The sequence below is a fragment of the Lepidochelys olivacea genome (genome assembly GCF_965140295.1).
Source record: "Lepidochelys olivacea isolate rLepOli2 genome assembly, chromosome: 20".
NCBI lineage: Eukaryota > Metazoa > Chordata > Testudines > Cheloniidae > Lepidochelys > Lepidochelys olivacea.
This window is the reverse complement of record NC_140430.1, coordinates 2,059,207-2,077,372: the sequence shown is the minus strand read 5'-3', so window position 1 is coordinate 2,077,372 and position 18,166 is coordinate 2,059,207. Positions and strand designations below refer to the sequence as shown.

The window sequence follows — 18,166 nt, the reverse complement described above, 5'->3', positions numbered from 1 at the left end:
TGGCCGGGGGGGGGGGAGCCAGAAAGACTCGGGGTTTTATATCCCAACTGAACTGTGTCGTAAAAAGCCTTGATTGGCTGGGGACGCAACAAAAGATCCTCTGGCCAAAGGGCTGTCACCGGAGGGGAACGAGCCGCGAGCGAGGGGGGCCCAGCTCCGCCACTTGCTCCGCGCCCGGCCCGGGGGAGGGGGCGGCCCGGCCGCCCCTTAAAGAACCAGGGACCCCCCCGCCCGCCGCGGCAGGGCTGGGTTTTGGAGGAGCTGCTGCTTGCGGCGAAATAAACGCGCCCCGGGGCAGGTCCAGAGCCCGGGGTGAAATGGCCCGGGGGGCGAACCCAAAGCAGCGTTTGTCTGCCCCGGGTCAGAGCCAGCGGCCCCGGCTGAGCCCCCCGGCCGGCCCCAGCCGGCAGCTGCGGACCCCCACCCGCCGCCGCCGCGTCCCCGTCCATCGCCGGGGGGGGGGGGGTCCGTGCCAAGCCTCCTGCCGGCTCCTGTCCCCGGCTGGCGCTGCCCAGGTCTCGCCCCCGGCGCCTCCGCTGCCCGGCGCTCAGTGCGGCGCAGCCTCTCGCCTGGCACCTGGGAGCTGCTGCTTCCCTGCCCGGGTCCCACCGCTCCGGAGGGGCCGGACCCGGACGTGGCCCGGCCGTTCCCTGCCGCGGCACCGGTGCCCAAAGCACGAGACGCGAGCGATCCCCCCTCCGCCCTGCGAGACAAGTCCCGGCACCTCCCGCTCCAGCCAGGGGGCCGGCGACCGCCGCCCGCCTTGCTCCGCTGCCCGCGGGCAGAGCCGGCCAGGTGAGACGGGGCGCTGGAGCCGCTATCACGGGGGACAGGCCCGGGGCGATGCGAGGCGGAGGGGAGCCAAGTGCAAGTAGCGAATCATCCAGTGAAAATCCCCAGGTCTCCCTGTCCTGCTCTAGATGGGGGGGGGGGTGGATAGATAGATTAGATGGTGTGGGGGGGATAGATAGATAGATAGATAGATAGATTAGATAGAGGGGGTGTGGGGATAGATAGATAGATAGATAGATAGATAGATAGATAGATAGATAGATAGAGGGGGTGTGGGGAGATAGACAGATGGTGTGGGGGGAGATAGATTAGATAGAGGCTGTGTGTGGGGATAGACAGAGGGGATTTATGGAGGGGGGTGTATGGGGATGGATAGATAGATGATTGGTAGAGGGGGTGTGTGGGGATGGATAGATAGATTGAAAGAGGGGGTGTGGGGGATGGATAGAGAGATAGATCAGATCAGCCTGGAAGATCTCAACTAGCCTGGAAATGGGCACCCAGACCAGCACAACTAAGGATGGATTATTTGACCCCAAAAGCTCTTGCCCAGCTCTAACGTCTGGGAATCTCATCTAATGCCCCACAGCTCTCCCCCTCCAGCCCCCAGCCCCGGTGCTGCACCCACAGCCCCGCCTTGGCAAGGAACCTGCAGGCTGGGGCAGATGCAGAGCCTTAGGCACACTCAGGGCTTGAGAAATGAGGACCCCACATAAGCCAGCCCTGCCAGCCTCCTCCCTGGGGGTCTTTGGGATCCAGGGGTGTGCCAGGCAGGGTGGGACCTTGGTGCAGCATTAGTAGACTCAGCTTTAGCAAGACAGCTGCTGGATGGCCACCAGGAGCCACGTGCGGTGGCCAGACGGACACAGGCCGCAGTGGCTGGAGGCCATGAGCGGGACTATGGTGCAGGGGAGGGCAGCAGTGGAAGGGAAGGGCTGGGATCAGCGGCTGCATGCAGGGGCCTGAGAACCGGATGTGGCGAAAGCGGGAACAGGCTCTGCATGGACCAGCCCCCCCCAGCAGCAGCTGAGTGCGGCCCAGTTCCTTTGTTCAAGGCAGGGTCCAGAGGCGGCTGGCGCCCGGTCTCCAAGTGACACCATGTGGGCTCCAAGGCAAAGTCAGGCTCGACATAAGGTGGAGTTCTTTCCAGTGCCGGGGCCAGGGCGGTTTCTCCACCACTCGGAGACGGTTCCTTGAGACATGCCATGGCTCAGCCAGCACCATGGGGATGCAGGAATCACTGGGGGCGGGTCGCTGGCCTGTGCTGTGCAGGAGGGCAACAGATGGTCCCCATGGCAGGGATTTCCCTGGACCCGCCTCCTAGGGGGCAAGTAGGCCCTGCTGAATTTCCTCAACCCCCCCCCCCGCCCCAGTTACATGCAGTGTTGCTAATGTAGTCATGGGTTGGAAGCTTGAATTGAAATTGAAACATGAATACGCACTTTAAAAGCATCTACAGTGTATGAGAAAATACTTGTACCCGAGAAAGCAGAATGGGTTGGGAAAGTCTGAACAAAGCCGAGCTTCCCCATACAGCTGTTATTTATGACAATGTCGGCACATTCATCTCAGCTACATCGACCTCCCTAATGGTTCCAACTGGTTATTTATAAGCGAGGCCTGACTGAGCTCTCCCCTGACGGCTAGTGATGAGCCGGGACGGGTGGAAAGGCTTCAGGGTAGTTACACGACTCGCCTGCTCTGCCGGGGTATCCGGCAGCCAGAGCTGTGCTGCCCAAGTGATCGATTTTGGCTGGTGTCAGTTACAAATCCTGGTCATGTTAAATGTGGGGGTCATGAAATGTTGTTCTCATTGTACGAGTAAAGGGCAGCAGACCTGTGCTCGGCCTGCCTGAATGAGGGGGTCTCCCGCCGTGCTTACTTTGTGCTCGGGCTTGCCAGGGCTGAGCTCCAGGCTCAGCAGTGCGGAGCCCTGGGACCTCTGGGCTTGTCACATCAGTTAGGAAAGTAACAAACTTGCTTGAGCCCCGGCACCTCGTTCCTTGCAAACTAAGCCCTGGTCACCCGCAACTGAACGGCACTCGCTAAGCAGGAAGTTTGGATGCCAGATCCCAGTGCACAGACAGAGGGTGGGGACAGGTGTTTTGCTTGGTGGGGTGGGCACAGGCACTATCTGACCTGCCCCTCTCTCCTGTTTAAAGACAGAGCTGCTTAGGCTCCGTTAAGTGACCACTGGAGCTGAACTCACTGATAAGGTCTAAGTGCTTAGACCTGCTGCAGGACAGGAGACAGCCCAGCCTGCACTAGCAGCAAGGTCCCCCCCCGAGAGCCGGTGGGACTGCGAGAGACCCACTCGCAGAGGTCACGTGGCGGGGGCAGCAGAAAGTGACGGGGCAGGGCCATTGGGGACGGAGCGGTAGGGTGAACGGTGGCACGACAAACAGTAGCCAGAGCACTGGACTGTGTTTTAGTGACGTCGCTCCAGAATGCTAGTTCTGTGACTGGGAAACTTATATAAATATATGTTTCCTAGTGGGACACCATTTTTAAAATGCCTTATTTGCCAAGGTCCTTATCTCACATCATCGCTGTCTCAAGAGGTCATTATCTTGGGGAGTTTCTGTACTAAACTTTTTTATTATTATAAATATCTTTTATGTAAGAATGGCCAGACGGGGTCAGACCAATGGTCCATCTAGCCCAGTATCCTGTCATCCCACAGTGACTATTCCAGGTGCTTCAGAGGAAATGAAGAGACAGGCAATCATCGAGTGAGCCATCCTGTTGTCCACTCCCAGCTTCTGGCAAGCAGAGGCTAGGGACACTCAGAGCAGGATGTTGCATGCCAGCCTATCCTGGCTAATGGTCACTGATGGACCTAACCTCCATGAACCCTGTTATAATTTTGGCCTTCACAACATCCCTTGCAAAAAGTTCCACGGGGGACTGTGCATTGCGTGAAGAAACACTTCCTTTGGTTTGTTTTAAATTTGCTGCCTATTCATTTCATGTGGCGACTCCTGGTTCTTGTGTTAAGTGAAGGGGTAAATGACACTTCCCTGTTCACTTTCTCCACCATGATTTTATAGACCTCTGTCATATCCCCTCTTAGTCGCCTCTTTTCCAAGCTGAAAAGTCCCAGTCTTATTAATCTCTCCTCCTATGGAATCTGTTCCATACCCCAGTCATGTTTGTTGCCCTTTTCTGTACCTTTTCCAATTCCGATAGACCTTTTTTTGAGATGGGGTGAGCAGAACTGTATGCAGTATTCAAGATGTGGGCATATCATGGATTTATATAGTAAAGTGGAGGAGCTTGGTTTGCCAGACTGATCAGCTAAGCCAATACTGACAACCTATATGAAAAGGCTGCAAAACACTGGGCCTCTGGACTGCATCAACATGCAGAAAGCCTTATAAGCCCGTCACTGTCAAAGCCAATTTTAGAAGAACTTAATGAGGCTGTTAAGAATGCTGGAGACATAACTCAATTTATGTGAACCAACATGGCTGTTGTACCTACTTTCTATTTAAGCAAGAGATACCACACGCTACAAACGGGAGGCCAATGTTAAGTGCATTGTCATTTGTTAATCCTGAAGTTGGACACTGGTTTCGAACAAGACCAGCAAATGCTCCCTATCTTTCTGCAAGAAACTCAGCTGACTGACTAGACACATGCGGTGCAACAGCGAAAGACTCAGCCGTTGAAAAAGTGAAGACCTCTCCCGCCATATTCAGAATATGTGCACTCATGGCTGATGAAGCACAAGTGCAACTAGGCATCAAGTGTTAAGTCATGGCGTATGTTGATGTCCGTGGTAGGCCAGCAGATGCATTCTAGGTGTTCAGGTAAGAGAAGACACATCAGCTGCATCTGTGGCATCTTAGAAGAGTTAAATGCTTGTCAGTTGAACCCCAGACAGGTGGCTGCTTGTGCATTTGATGGAGCTACAAACTTCTCTGGAAGACATGGTGGAGCACAAGCTTTGCTCAGAGAAAAGTGTAACTCTGATCTCTCCTATACACACTGCAGAGGCCATCTACTCCAGCTAGCCCAAGTACAAGCTGCAGAATCTTCAAAAGACATTAAAAAGCCATAAATTTAATGGCTTTGTTATACTCTTTTTTTCAGCAAGAGTCCACAAGGACTGAACGTCTTGGAAACAAATAGAAGATACACTGGGACTGAAGTTCAAATTAGTCCAACCTGCGAAAACCTACTGGCTTTCTCATGAGCGATTCTTGGCTGTTGTCTTAAAATTACTGCAACCGTTATTACCGGCTTTGGAAAGTATCCCCCAGGATAGGACAGATCTGGGTAGTGAGGCTGATGGACTACTTTTGTTACTAAGTTCAGAGAAGACTATCACCGTTCTCTCTCTTGTAAGTCTACTGTTGAAACCACTTGGGTCATTAAACAATGTCATCCAGGCATCTGCTACAACAGTAGTAGATCTTTGTCCAGCAATAGAAGCTACCCTTGGATCAATAAGAGAGTTATCCATTGAAAATGTACTGGAAGAAACAAAGACTTCAGTCCAGAAGTTGACTAATGAAGGTCCTTAAGTGAAAATGACAAGAAGTGTTTGTTAAGCCAGCTGAAAAAGTACAGAGACTTGATTCTTACAAATCTACAATGCGATTTCTGGATTCTACTCAACCTCTACATAGCTTTTACAGATGCCTGTCTTATAAAACACCGACAGTTGAGTGGAGTGAGGCACGACCAGCAATGGGGCTGCCATGTGCTCAGGACAGAATAGAGAATTTTGAACACAGAGTGGAATATCATCCGACAAACAAATGAAGATTTAACTTCAACTTCTTTATCGTCACTAGTGGTTCGACCCAATCTTTGTGCTCTGTTTCCTGGGATGAAAGACGTAGGAATTCGTCTCTTTCTACTCCCAGTCACAACAGCGACAGCCGAGCGTTCTTCTTCCTCATGGAATAGAATTCTGTGTTCTGAAAGAAGTCGCCGTCTGCCTGATCATGAGCATGTCATGAAGGCCTGGAAGTAAAGGACACACAAGAAGACACCAAAGAGTTGTGCAAAATTAGAACAAGAAACCAAGACGGATGTAGATGTCGTGCTTCATAGTAGCCTTGAGTAGCCAACTTTAATTTTTGTGATGATTTTAAAACATGAGTTAAATCTAATAAAATAGTCGTGAAACATTTTTCAGTTTTTACTATGTGCCATACAGTCCACCTTTGCCCTCATGGTCTCAACCCTCATTGGCCCTCACCCCCCGCCCCCCAAATATTCCAACACCCCCCCAATTTCAATTCCTGGGGAAAACATTGGGCCTGACACTCATGGGCCTGTGCATCCATTGACCGTAGGCCCCACACTGTGGGTCCTCTTGACTCCTCAAGGAGGCAGCGTGGGCCGAGCAAGCCTGGCTCTGTCCTGCAGCTTTGGGCCTATGCTGGGGCTCCAAAGGCCGGGCTCCCTTCCTCAGTGACCTTGGCCAGGTCCCTGCACCTCAGCATGCGTCAGTTTCCCACCAGAAGGACAGAAATAGAGCTACTTCCTCCCTTGCAGGGGGGTGGTGAGGCTAAAGGAAGCCCCATCTGTGAGCGGCCCCAAGCCCTGATGCAGGGGCTGGGAGGTCGTGCCATGAGCACGACTTCCCCTGGGGGAATTAGCGAAACCTCCGGATGGGGAAAGGGAAGAGGCAGATTTCGAGCTAGGTCTGGACTTGCAGGTGCCCTAAAATATTCCTGGCGGCCCTAGCCAGTCCTGGAGCAACACAGGGGCTGCTGGGGCCATTTATTAGCCAACCACATCGACTCCTGGGCCAGATTTTCACATGCTCAGCACCCCCTTTGGTTCGGTTCTTCTCTCCAACCGGCTGGAATCTTTGCTTTATGCCTGGAGTTTTTTCCTGTTTGAAGCCACCCTTGAACACAGGGTGATAGCAGCTTGGAGGCGGGCATGCCTCCGGCACGGTCTCTGCCATCCCAACTCTCCGTGGGATTCTCCATCGGGAGAAAAGTGAACCCCATGCCATGAGTGGGGAACCTGGCTGCGGGAGAGAGAGTGGAAAAGCAGAGATGCAGGGCCGGGGCCACTGGCTTCTCTGCAGAAATGCACAGCAAGGCATGTGACTCTGTCCGCTCCTCCCCAGCCTCAGGTGCAAGGAGAAAGTCATTTAAAAAATCCTTGACTGATTCGGAACTTGTGTGTAAGTTTGTGCGTGCGCAGGAGGTGGTGGTGTGGGAATGGCTGAGCCATCAGGTGCTGGGGGTCCAGACTCCTGGGTTCTCTTCCCAGTGCTGGGGGTGTGTGAACTAGTGGGAAGTTCAGGGGAGGGGGACTGGGAATTTTCTCTGTGACCAGCTCTGGGAGAGCGTGTGCTCTAGGGCTGAGAGCAGGGTCTTGGGAGCCAGGACTCCTGGGTTCTTGTCTGTGCTTTACCGTTAATGTTCATGGAATTATCACACACAGAGTGGGACAGTTTGCACAGCACTTTGCAGACAAATAAGAGGAACCATCCTGCCCTAAGGCAGGTGCAGTTTCAGTGAGATGCAGCCGTGGGGACACGGGGGAGGAAGGGACAGACGCCCTTACTCAGTATTTGGCTGTCAAAGGACAGGTTTCAGTTCTGTACATGTCAGGTCAGTTTCTTTATCCATTAGCCCGATTCTTGTTGGATTGGTTGGTTTTCGTTTGGGGTTTTGGGCTGAGGTTTTGTTTTAAAAGACTTTTATTTGTGTGCTGTGTCCTGCAGGCTGCGTCTCGCTGCGCCGGGGTTTCTGTGTGGACAGGAGTCGTAGCTACAGCCTGGGGCTTGTGCTGCATTGTGACCGTAAAGGGAGCAGAGATGGGGAAATAACAATGAATGGTTGGAAAGGGTTTGTTTTAATGCCTGCCTCTTTGTGGGGGAGCCCCCCCGGGAACATGGCTGCTCTAACCATTGCTCCATGCAGCCCACAGAGAGATCGCTCACCTGGGCGCCCTGCAGCCATCTCTGGGTGTACCCAGTGTCGCCAGCTTGGTCTGTATCGTTAAACCTGCTGGGCCCATGACATGTTTCCTCAGCGTAAAGGGTTGTCCTTTGTGCCCTGGCCAAACACATTTACATTTTGCCCTTCCCTCTGCCACAGTTACAGCTGGGCTTGGAATCTCCTGGCCCAGGGTGTCTGGGCTGGGAGGTGCTGTGCTTACGGCTGGTGTGCTCTGCACCAGAGGTGGCTGCATTTCAGCAGCGGGGGGAAGAGATGTTGTGGATTTAGGCCACAATCCTACCAGCACTGCAGAATGTGCATAAAACCACGCGTGGGCTGCAGCGTTCGTAGGGCCGGGGCTGTCCATTGGTCATGTTGTTTGCTGACATGCTTGTCACCGAGCAGCTGAATCGGAGCTGAAAAGGCCAGAGAACCTACCCCACTGGGCAATGAGCCCCACAGGGAGGGCATCTTACGAGCCTCTCACTGCCTCGCAGGGCAGGCTGGGCACTAAAAAGAGCCGGGAACTGGTGCTGCCTGCCCAGCCCGCTGCAGCCACTGATGCAAACTCTGTGCCAAGAGCGTGACACGCAGGGCTGAAGGAAATCAGTCGTACCCCGAGCCCAGTCCTGCATCCTGCATCAAAGGGAGGTGCTGCAGGGCTCATCTCACCCCACCAAGCGCTTAGAATTGGGCAAGGGTCCCCCCTCACCCAGGAAAGCCCTACAGGTCCTATTCAGGGCCAGCAGCCGGCCACATGCATCCCCCTCCCTCCCACTTGTAGTTAGCTGTGGCTGCTGCTGAGCGGGGTGCAAGGTGCTGGTGTGGGGGAGGGTCCCGGGGAGGACGTTAATTCATGCCTGCTCCAGGGGGTGGCAGTAAAGGGGGGGAGGGGTGCATGGCAGCTGATTGTCTGCAGGTGGAGTGGGATTGGTTTCACTATAAAGTGGGGGAGTTTGCAATTGGATTTAGTGCAAATCGGGGGGGAATAGTCCTACCCAGCTGTTCCAGCCTATGGCCGGGGCCGCCAAAATCACGAGAGTGGCATAAAAATGATGAGTTTTTTAAAAATATGAATCAATTTGGGTTTCTCTCTATCCCCCCTTTCTGGTGTCTGAGCTTTTAGGTTTCCACTCCAGTCACGTGTCCAGTTTTTCTCTGCAACCAAGAGAGCTAGTGACTGTCTGTTTTTGTTTGATGAAAACGGAAACTCTCCTGTACGAACATGACTCTGGATGCTGGGCCTGTACATAATCATCCCCTAGTAACCCCCAGTGCTTACTCAGCACTTTTCACAGTGTCACAAAGTGCTTTACAGAGCAGGGCAGGATCCATGGCCCCATTGTACAGATGGAGACACTGAGGCACTGAGCAGAGCAGTGACTTGTCCAAGGTCATTCAGCAGGCCCGAGCGTGTTCTGAGTGTCTGTTAACAGCTGTACAGGGAGGGGCCATGGTGCCAGGTAATGTAATAGCTTACACTAGTTTGGGTTTTGAATGTAGATGCTAGTTCGGGGGGGGGGGCGGGGAGGGGGTGCGCATGTGTGCCTATCTGTGTGTGTTGGGAAACTCCTGCTCTGGGGTGGGAGGAATTTGTCACTATCTTTTCCATGACTGGGATTTGCCCCGTGGGCAGTGAGGCCACTGCGGACCTCCAGGGACATATCAGTCACCTGTTCTACTTTGTGTCCTGCCTAAACTTTCATGTGAAAATACCACACAATGAGCTCAAACGCAGGCGCCAAAATGTCCGTCCAACGTCCGCAGCCCAGTTACTGTGACTTCTTATTCTCCTTGCATTGCAGTGCTGCTGAGGAGCTCCAGGCCTGGCCCGGGCCCTCCGTGCGCCAGGCGCTGTACGAACCCAGAACCAGAAACTGGTCCCTGGCCCAAACAGCTCCCAAGCGAAGCACCGAGGTTCGTCTGGCCCTGCGCCGTGTGCAGAAGACTCAGAACCCAGTAGCACAATCAAGATTTTCCCAAGCATCTAAGCGTTTTTTCGGTTCCTGGGAGTTTCAGCGGGTGTCCCCAGAGCCCTGGAACCTGGGCACCCGGGTCCGAGTGCACGGTAGAGAAACGTTCATCGTCACTGAGTCCTCCAGCCCATCTCACTGCCACGGGGGCGGGGGGGTCTTTTAGCACCAGCTGTGGCCAGGGTGGATGCTGGGTGGGTTCAACCTGGGCTGTTGGGTGCCAGAAAATCTCTCCAGTTCTTAGCCAATCAGAACATCCCCCCGCCGGCTGCTTCTCTGACTCTAGATCAGGGTTCAGAGCACCACCTAGTGGGGGCAGAGTGTGCAGCACCCCTCAGCACCCCTGGTCTGTGGCTGGCTGAGCAGAGTCAGGCTGGGGGCTAATGGCCTGAACCAGGCCTGCCCCAGAGTGCGCACGTGTGTGTGTGTGGGGGTGTAAAGCCATTTCCTCACAGGCTACAAAGCCTTAGCAGAGCTGGGGGTGCAGGGAGCCCAGGGCGGGGCTGACAGGGGGGCTGCAGGTTGGGAGTGAGGGGCGTGGGCAGGGGGATCCCAGGAATAGCAGGGGGCTGCGGGTCGGGGCTGAGGGGCGTCGGCAGCCCAGGGCAGAGGAAGCCCATAGCAGCCGGCTGCGAGTCGGGATCATGGTACCGTGGCACAATGGAGTGAAGGCAGTGAGTGCCATTCCCTCCCTGGCTGTGGCTGGCTTTCTAGGCAGCCCTAGGCCATCCCACACTGGCCCACGCCCCCAGCCAGGGGCTTGCAGAGCCATGGCCCCCCGAAGGAAAGGGCGTTCCAGAGCCATTGGCCATCAGAGGGCGAGGATAAAAACACACAATGCAGCATAAACCACTGGGCCATTAGCCACAGCCATGGCTCCCTGGCCAGGAAACAGCTCCTTCAATGGCGCTGGGCCCTGAGGCCCCTGGATTTATGATTCTCTGTAAACACCCAGCAAAAATCCTGCTTCCTTCGGCCCCTGCGGCCCAGCACTGCCCTCCCCCGTGTGTTCCCCTCCCACCCCAAAGGCAGCTCCTGTGAGACCATTTCTGGGATCAGCTCCCTTCCCTCCAGGGGCCTGGAGGGGACACGGGTGCTGCTGGACATCGCTCCAGGAGCCTGATACGGCCGGGGGTGATGGGAGAAGCCCATGCCCAGGGATCCTGCCCAGATCCACTGCAGGAAGGGAGCAGGTCCCAGGGGGCAGTGGGCGAGGCTGGGCCTCCCCCACCTGTCAGGGGCAGTGGGCTGAATAGTGCCTGGGGCAGAGGGAGGGTCTTTCTGGGAGGGCTCCCAGCCTTTGGGGGCAGCTTAGAATGTCCATGGGGTGGGGGGTGCGATTTAGTCTTATAAAGGAAGGAAGAAATGCCTAGTGGTTAGAGCTGGGGGGGGGTGATAAATGAGAGGGGGGTAGCTCCCTTTTGTGGACACCCAGCCAGCCAGTTGGCTATGGACTTCCTCTTGGTGTCTGTTTTCTACTTGTTTTACCTGTAAAGGATCAACAAGCCCACAGGTAAAAGGAAGGGAGTGGGCACCTGATCACAAAAGCCAATGGGAGGGCTAGAACTTTTCAAAATTGGGGGAAAAACTTCCCTTTGTCTGTGTGTTGCAGTTCTCCGGGGAAGCGGGGAACAGGCAGCAAGAAAAGCTTTAAGCCAGTTAAGAAAAACCATCAGATCATCCCGAGAGACTGCTGATCTGAACCCCCCGATGCGTAAGGAAATTAGGGCATGTCTAGGAAAACATGATTAGGGTTATTTCTTATTGGCCCGTGGACTCCTCAGGGCTAACCCCACCTATTTTTGTTTTGTTATGCTGGACCTCAGGGTTATTCTTGATGTTTGGTTTTTGTAAGTGGGTTTTTTAAATCCAGCAAAAGCCTAAGTTCCAGGTGTATTTCCTTTCCTTTTTTAAGAACAGGACCTGGGTTTTGGTGCCCTAAGAGGTTTGTCCCCGTGTTGTTTAACTTGCTGGTGGCTACAACTGATTTCCTTTCTCAGCTCTTCCCCGAGGGGGTGTGTGTGTGTGTGAAAGGGCTTGAGGGTGCCCCACAGGGAGGAATTCCCAAGTGCGCCTTCCTGGGTTCCAAGAGGTTTTGCATTGGGGTGGTGGCAGCATCTACCCAGCCAAGGTCAGAGAGAACCTGTAACCTTGGGAATTTAATACCACCCTGGAGTGGTCAATATTAATTTTTAGAATGCTTGTGGGCCCCACCTTCTGCACTTGAAGTGCCAGAGTGGGGAATCAGCTTTAACGGGGGGTGGGGGGTGTGTGGGAGCCAGGACTCCTGGGTTCTATCCCCAGCTCTGGGAGGGGGGTGGGGTCTACTGGTTAGAGCAGGGTGCTGGGAGCCAGGACTCCTGGGTTCTGTCCTCAGCTGTGCCAGCCTTGCTGTGTAGCCAGGCTGAAGTCTCCCCCTCCCTGCCTCAGTTTCCCCTGTTGAGCAGGGGGGAGCGGTCCCGGGATCTCGTTCGTGAACGTGTGTAAAGTGCCAGGTGTCAGAATGATTTGAGAGCGGAAATCAGTTCCTCTTTTACTGACCTGTCAGGACCTGAGTTCAGAGCTCGTTGTTTCACCATGGCAACGACTGATGACATCACCAAGGCCTGAGAGTTGTCCTGATTCTTTCGCGCTGATGTCACCAGCTGTTGCCTGGGAAACCCAGAACCCAAAATTCGGGTCTTGGCAGGTTAGAAACAGCGACTTACCGGGCGGGCCCGATCCGGGCCCAACTCTGCCCCGCTCCGGGCTCCGAGCCGCCGAGGGGCCCGGGGAGGGTCCGGACCCCCGCGAATGGGGCAGTGGGGGGAGGGGGCGGGAGCCAGGACTCCTGGGTTCTGTTCCTGGCCCTGGCCAGGGGGTGGGGGCCCTGGGGGGAGGCTGGACTCAGGACTCCTGGGTTCGAGTCCAGGCTCTGCGCTGACTGGCCTGACCCGTGCCTCGATTTCCCCAGCGATAACCACTGTGGCTAGCGGGGACGGGGGGTCACAGCCGGGGCCTGGGGCGGCGGCTCCGGTCCTAACCCGGGTCCCCCCGGCCTCGACGCCCAAGCACCTGGCGGAGGGGTGGGGGGCGGCCCGGCGCCGACGAGGTTAACCCCGCGGCGTCACATGGCCGGGCGGGGACCCGCCCCTCGCGGGGGTGTCGGGACGGTCCCACCCGTGACTGTCCGCGCCAGCGAGCGGCCGCAGCATCCCTGAGCCCGCGGGTACGGGGGGGCCCGGCGGGGGCCGGCCAGGGGCTGCACGATGCTGCACTCGACCGGGGCCTGGCTTCGGGTGGGGGCAGGACACAGGCGGGGGGGCAGGACAGAGGCTGGGGGGGAACTGACAGGCTAGGGGGGCAGGGCACAGGCTGGGGGGGAACTGACAGGTGTAGGGGGGCAGGACACAGTCTTGGGGTGGGAGCTGAGAGGCTGGGGGGAAGGACACAGGCTGGGGGGGAACTGACAGGCTAGGGGGGCAGGGCACAGGCTGGGGGGGAACTGACAGGTGTAGGGGGGCAGGACACAGTCTTGGGGTGGGAGCTGAGAGGCTGGGGGGAAGGACACAGGCTGGGGGGGAACTGACAGGCTGGGGGGGCAGGGCACAGGTTCGGGGGGCAGGACAGAGGCTGAAGTCTGACAGGATGCGGGGGCAGGACACAGGCTGGGGGGGGGAACTGACAGGTGTAGGGGGGCAGGACACAATCTTGGGGTGGGAGCTGAGAGGCTGGGGGGAAGGACACAGGCTGGGGGGAGCTGAGAGGCTGGAGGGGAACTGACAGGTGTGGGGGGGCAGGACACAGGCTGGGGGGGGGGAGCTGCTGCTGCCATTTGGCTTGGCTCCGGCCTGGGATGCTGCCTGGCACTGAAGGGGTTAATGTGGGGCCTCCCGGTTTGGGCGGGGGCCTGACTCAGGCAAATGGGGAGTCCCACTAGAGGGGAGCGGTCTTTGTCCCGGACCAGGGAGCTGTTTGCTGGCCCTGTATGGCCCGGGGGAGGGGGCTGGCGCCCCCTGGGGAGGCCAGAGCTCTGATGGGGCAGGCCCATGGCACCGGTGGGTGAGGGTCTCCCTTCCGAGGCCTGGCAGGCTGCACCCTGCCAACTGCTCCCCACCAGCCAGCCTCGCCCCTCCAAGCCAGCGTGGGGGCTGGCAGCGGGAGGGGCTGGGGGAATTGCCCCAGTCTCCTTTCCCTCCCCCATGCGCTGCCAGCTTGGCCCCAGTGCTCTGCCGTGGGACCAAAGCCAGCATCCCCCACAAGGAGCCTTTGCCTGGGGGAGTGAGGCAGGCCAGAGCCCCGTGGCTCGATCCACATCCCCGTGGCACGTCCCCAGCCATGCCAGGCTAGAGTCCCCATGGCACATCCCCAATCAGGCCAGGCTAGAGTCCCCGTGGCACGTCCCCAACCAGGCCAGGCTGGAGCCCCCATGGCACGTCCCCAGGCCAGGCTGGAGCCCCATGGCTCAGTCCACGGCCCCGTGGCATGTCCCGCACCCAGGCCAGGCCAGAGCCCCGTGGCAGTCCCCTGCCCTCTGGCATTCGGCCTAGCCTCTGTCACATCTGGTAACAGTTTGGGTTAATTTTGGCATGTGCCGTTCTCCTAGAAGCCTTTGGAGCTGGGGGAGCCCTGCCCTGCCTGCCAGGTGGCTCCCCCTCTCAGGGCACCTCCCCGGGCCCTGTAATTAGCAGCTGCTGCTTTAGACCCAGCTATTTTGAGATGGGTTTTGTTAACCCCTTTGACACCGCGATGCCGGGTGGTGGTCCTGGCCCCTCTCCAGCCTGCCCTGCAGCTAGGGGCTGCTCTGAACCCCAGCCCCATGAGAGGGGAGACAAGTCTCATGTCTCCCCATTTCAGAGGGGAAACGGAGGCCTGGAGACAGGAGTTGTCCAAGGTCGTGCAGCGGGTCAGGCACAGAACTGGGAATAGAACTTAGGAGTCCTGGCTCCTAGCCCTTGCTCTCCTGCTAGCCCCACTTCCCTTCCCCATGAACCTGGGAGCCCCACTCCCCCAGTCCTGCCCTCTAATCGCTGGACCTTCCTTTTCACTGTCTGGTGGGCTCTGGTCTCTCGTGGCCTGTGGGAAGGTGTAGGGGGAACCTGGGTGCCATCTAACCCTGCCTCCCTTCCAGACCCCTGCTCCACCATGTCAGCCCTGCTGAAGAGCCTAGTGGGTGCGTCGGAGAAGTCAGCCCGCATCGCCCAGCTGTGCCGCCAGGAGGAGGCGCTCTTCCAGCTGCTCATTGAGGAGAAGACGGGCACCGACAAGAACAAGAAGTTTGTGCAGGATTTCAAGACGCTGGCGGACGTGCTCATCCAGGAGGTCATAAAGCATGACGTGGGCAAGGAGGTACCCGTGGGCACCCTGCAGGGCTGGGGCCTCTCCCCTCTGCCTGTCCGACTGCATCCAAATAGCATCCCTGGGGGGGGGGGGGCCAGGCGGGAGCAGGGGGTGCCCCTTGGGGGCATGGGGAGGGCATCGTATCCCCGAGGCAAGGAGCTGCCTAGGTCCCCATCTATGGACACCCCCCTCCAGGGTCCCCTCACCCCTAGACGAAGGGCGGTGGAGTCTCAAGGGCCTGAGACAAGGGGTTCGTGCTACCCTGAGCTCCCCCTGTCCTGTCTCTTTCAGTTCCCAGAGCTGCACGGCCACATCTGCGGGGAGGAGTCCAACAAGTTTGAGAACAGCCTGGGTGAGTGAGTCGGCGGCGTGGGGACAGGATGGAGCTACCAGTGGGGGGCGCTGTCCCTGGCTGAGTGGGGTCCCTGGTCTCCCATGCAGCATGGTGGCCGGGGCTGAGTTCTTGGGAAAGGTATAAGGGCCCCCACCCCCTGCCATGCTATCCCAGCATGGGGTGGGGAGGGCTTGGGGCAGCTAGTGCTGGGGGTCTGAGCTGGTCCTGTACTGGGGTGGGGGGGTCCCTGATCTGGGGAGCCCCCCTGCATCACACTGACTCCAGCCCCCTTGTACTGGGGGCCCCCAAGCCTGCCCCGTCTGGCTAAGCCCGTCCACCCTCAGGAGAGACCCTGGTGGTGCAGGTGTGCACGACCCAGCGGGACACGGCCTCGCTGCTCTTCAAAATCCTGGACCGGAACCAGCCGGCGGCCGAGCTGCTGGCAGCGGCCATCCACCAGGAGGTGGTGCTGCAGGACCCGGCGCTGGACACCGTGGCGCTGGCAATCCCCCCGGAGAGACTGGCCATCTGGATCGACCCCATTGGTAAGGGGGGTCCCTCGCTGCCATCCCAGAGCACGACACCAGGGGCGCGGGAGCGGCCGGCCTGTCCTGGGGCTGGGAAAAGGTGCTGACCCATGGCCTCACCCCCACGGTGGCTCCTCCCTGCCCTGGAGGGAACCCACATCCCCAGCTCTAGGGCCGAGACCCCCAGTTAGTACCAGTCATGCCAGCATGGCGAGGACAAAGGGAGCAATGTGGCTTTGGCTGGGGGGCTTCGTGCTCTGCCCGGGCGGGGCTTGGAGCCTGCTTCTGACGCCGCCCTCTCTCTGGCAGACTCCACCAATCAGTATATCCGTGGCCAGGCCAGCGTGGCGCCCATTGGTGGCATCTGCCCGTCCGGGCTGCGCTCGGCACTGGTGCTCATCGGGGCGTATGACCGCAGCTCGGGGGACCCAGTCCTGGGGGTCATCAACGAGCCGTTCTTCCGGGAGGACCCCCTCACCCACAGGTACCTGCCCCTCACCGCCAGACCTTCCCCTGAGCTCTGCCCTGGGCACATCCTGGCGCTGCCCCTGGCCTGGGGGGGGTCTGCAGGCACCCCAGCAGCTGGACATTGCTGGGGACCCCGCACAGGGCAGGCCACTAGGTGGAGCCCTTGGCCTGTACCAACCCCACCCTTCCCCCAGGGACTGGGGCAGAGAGAAGTGGGCCGGGGGGTTGCTTTGACAGTGGCTCGTGGCTCTCTCTGATCAGCTTCAGTTCATGGCAGGGACCCCCCCGGGGTGTGTGTAACCCTTTTCCTCACACGTTCTGCTGGTGCCTCTGAACCCTGACCCGCAGCCCCCTGCTGTCCCAGCCCTGGGCTCCTCCCCCCCCCAGCTCTGCCAGTGCCCCTCGCTCCCGACCCGCAGCCCCCTGCTAGCCCAGACCTGGGCTCCCCCCAGCTCTGCTGGTGCCCCTCACTCCCGACCTGCAGCCCCCTGCTGTCCCAGCCCTGGGCTCCTCCCCACCCCCAGCTCTGCCAGTGCCCCTCACTCCCGACCCGCAGCCCCCTGCGCTCCCAGCCCTGGGCTCCCCCCAGCTCTGCCGGTGCCCCTCACTCCCGACCCGCAGCCCCCTGCTAGCCCAGACCTGGGCTCCCCCCAGCTCTGCTGATGCCCCTCACTCCCGACCCGCAGCCCCCTGCTTTCCCAGCCCTGAGCTCCTCTCCTGAGCAGCTGCTGTCAGCCCCACCTCTGCTGCTCCCTGTGGCAGCTGGCACCGTCCCCATGGTGTTCTCCTGTGCGCAGGTGGCAGGGCGTGTATCACTGGGGCGTCTCGTACCAGGGCACCAGCCTGTGCTCGCTGAGCCGGCCCCCGCTGCGCCCCGAGCCCTCCGTCGTCCTGAGCCGCAGCGAGACGCCGGCCATCCAGCGGGTGCTGAGGCCCCTGTATGGGGAGCGGCTGCTCTTCGCCTCGGGCGCCGGCTACAAGATGCTGTGCGTGATCCTGGGGCTGGCCGAGGCCTACGTCCTCTCGGAGGGCAGCACCTTCAAGTGGGACTCGTGCGCCCCCCATGCCATCCTGCGGGCCCTGGGCGGAGGGATGGTGGACCTGGAGGCTGCCCTGCAGGCCTGGCGCGCCGGCCAGCGGGGGGCGCTGCCAGAGCTGACCTACAGCCAGCCTGCGGGGGGCGCTGTGGGGGCCGAGCGCTGGGCCAACCGGGGCGGCCTGGTGGCCTTCATGCACCGTGAACACCTGGAGGTGGTGCTGGCCACGCTGGCCACTGCTGCCCTGTGACCCTCAGGGGGCTGCCTCAGGGGAGGGGCAGCCTGGCTCCGCCTCTGCTGCAGCAGGGGACGGGGCCAGCCCCCGCCCGGCTTGGTCTGTGGGGGTGGGGGCAGTTGGGCACCAAGGGCGCGAAGGGGCGGGGGCGGCAGCACCATTCGGAGGAGGGGCAGGGGGCTGCAGGCAGCCCCTGCTTCCCTGCCGGGTGCCGCAGACCTGGGTGTCTGACGCCACCCCCACCCCCTGGATCCTTCCAGCCTCACCCCCTCTGCTAGGGCTGCCCGTGCTGAGCTCGCCCCTTTGTGCCAGCCTCCGCCGGGCCCCCATTAAACCATGCCTTTCTTTTCCTGCCCTCTCGCCTTTCATTTGTTCTCCCTCCTTCCCCCGCCCCAGGCCCCTGCCCCGGCCAGCCCCATCTCCAGACCTATTGCCCGGCTGGTGCTCCTGGGCGCCCGTTTCTAACCCGGCCCTGGAGCGGGGCTGGGCGGGCTCTGGGACTGGTGGGCGGGAGGTGCACACTGCAGAGCCCCTCTGAGCATGGCAGCAGGCCCCTGCTGCACT

At 59.0% G+C, this 18,166-nt stretch overlaps 1 protein-coding gene across 8 annotated transcripts in view; it reads left to right on the top strand.

The window, feature by feature from the left end:
- The window catches only part of INPP1 (inositol polyphosphate-1-phosphatase), a 39,575-nt gene extending 21,618 nt beyond the window's left edge, over positions 1-17,957 (top strand). For 3 of the 8 annotated variants that reach the window (XM_084610594.1, XM_084610595.1, XM_084610593.1), the window contains 6 exons: positions 9,515-9,626; positions 14,793-15,010; positions 15,293-15,353; positions 15,680-15,880; positions 16,172-16,346; positions 17,128-17,957. In XM_084610594.1, the coding sequence (XP_084466720.1) occupies positions 14,807-15,010; positions 15,293-15,353; positions 15,680-15,880; positions 16,172-16,346; positions 17,128-17,617 (1,131 nt within the window). In that variant the 5' untranslated portion in view covers positions 9,515-9,626; positions 14,793-14,806 and the 3' untranslated portion in view covers positions 17,618-17,957. The other 5 variants (XM_084610596.1, XM_084610590.1, XM_084610597.1 and 2 more) reach the window with 5 other exon arrangements.
- Positions 17,958-18,166: the final 209 nt, after the last annotated feature.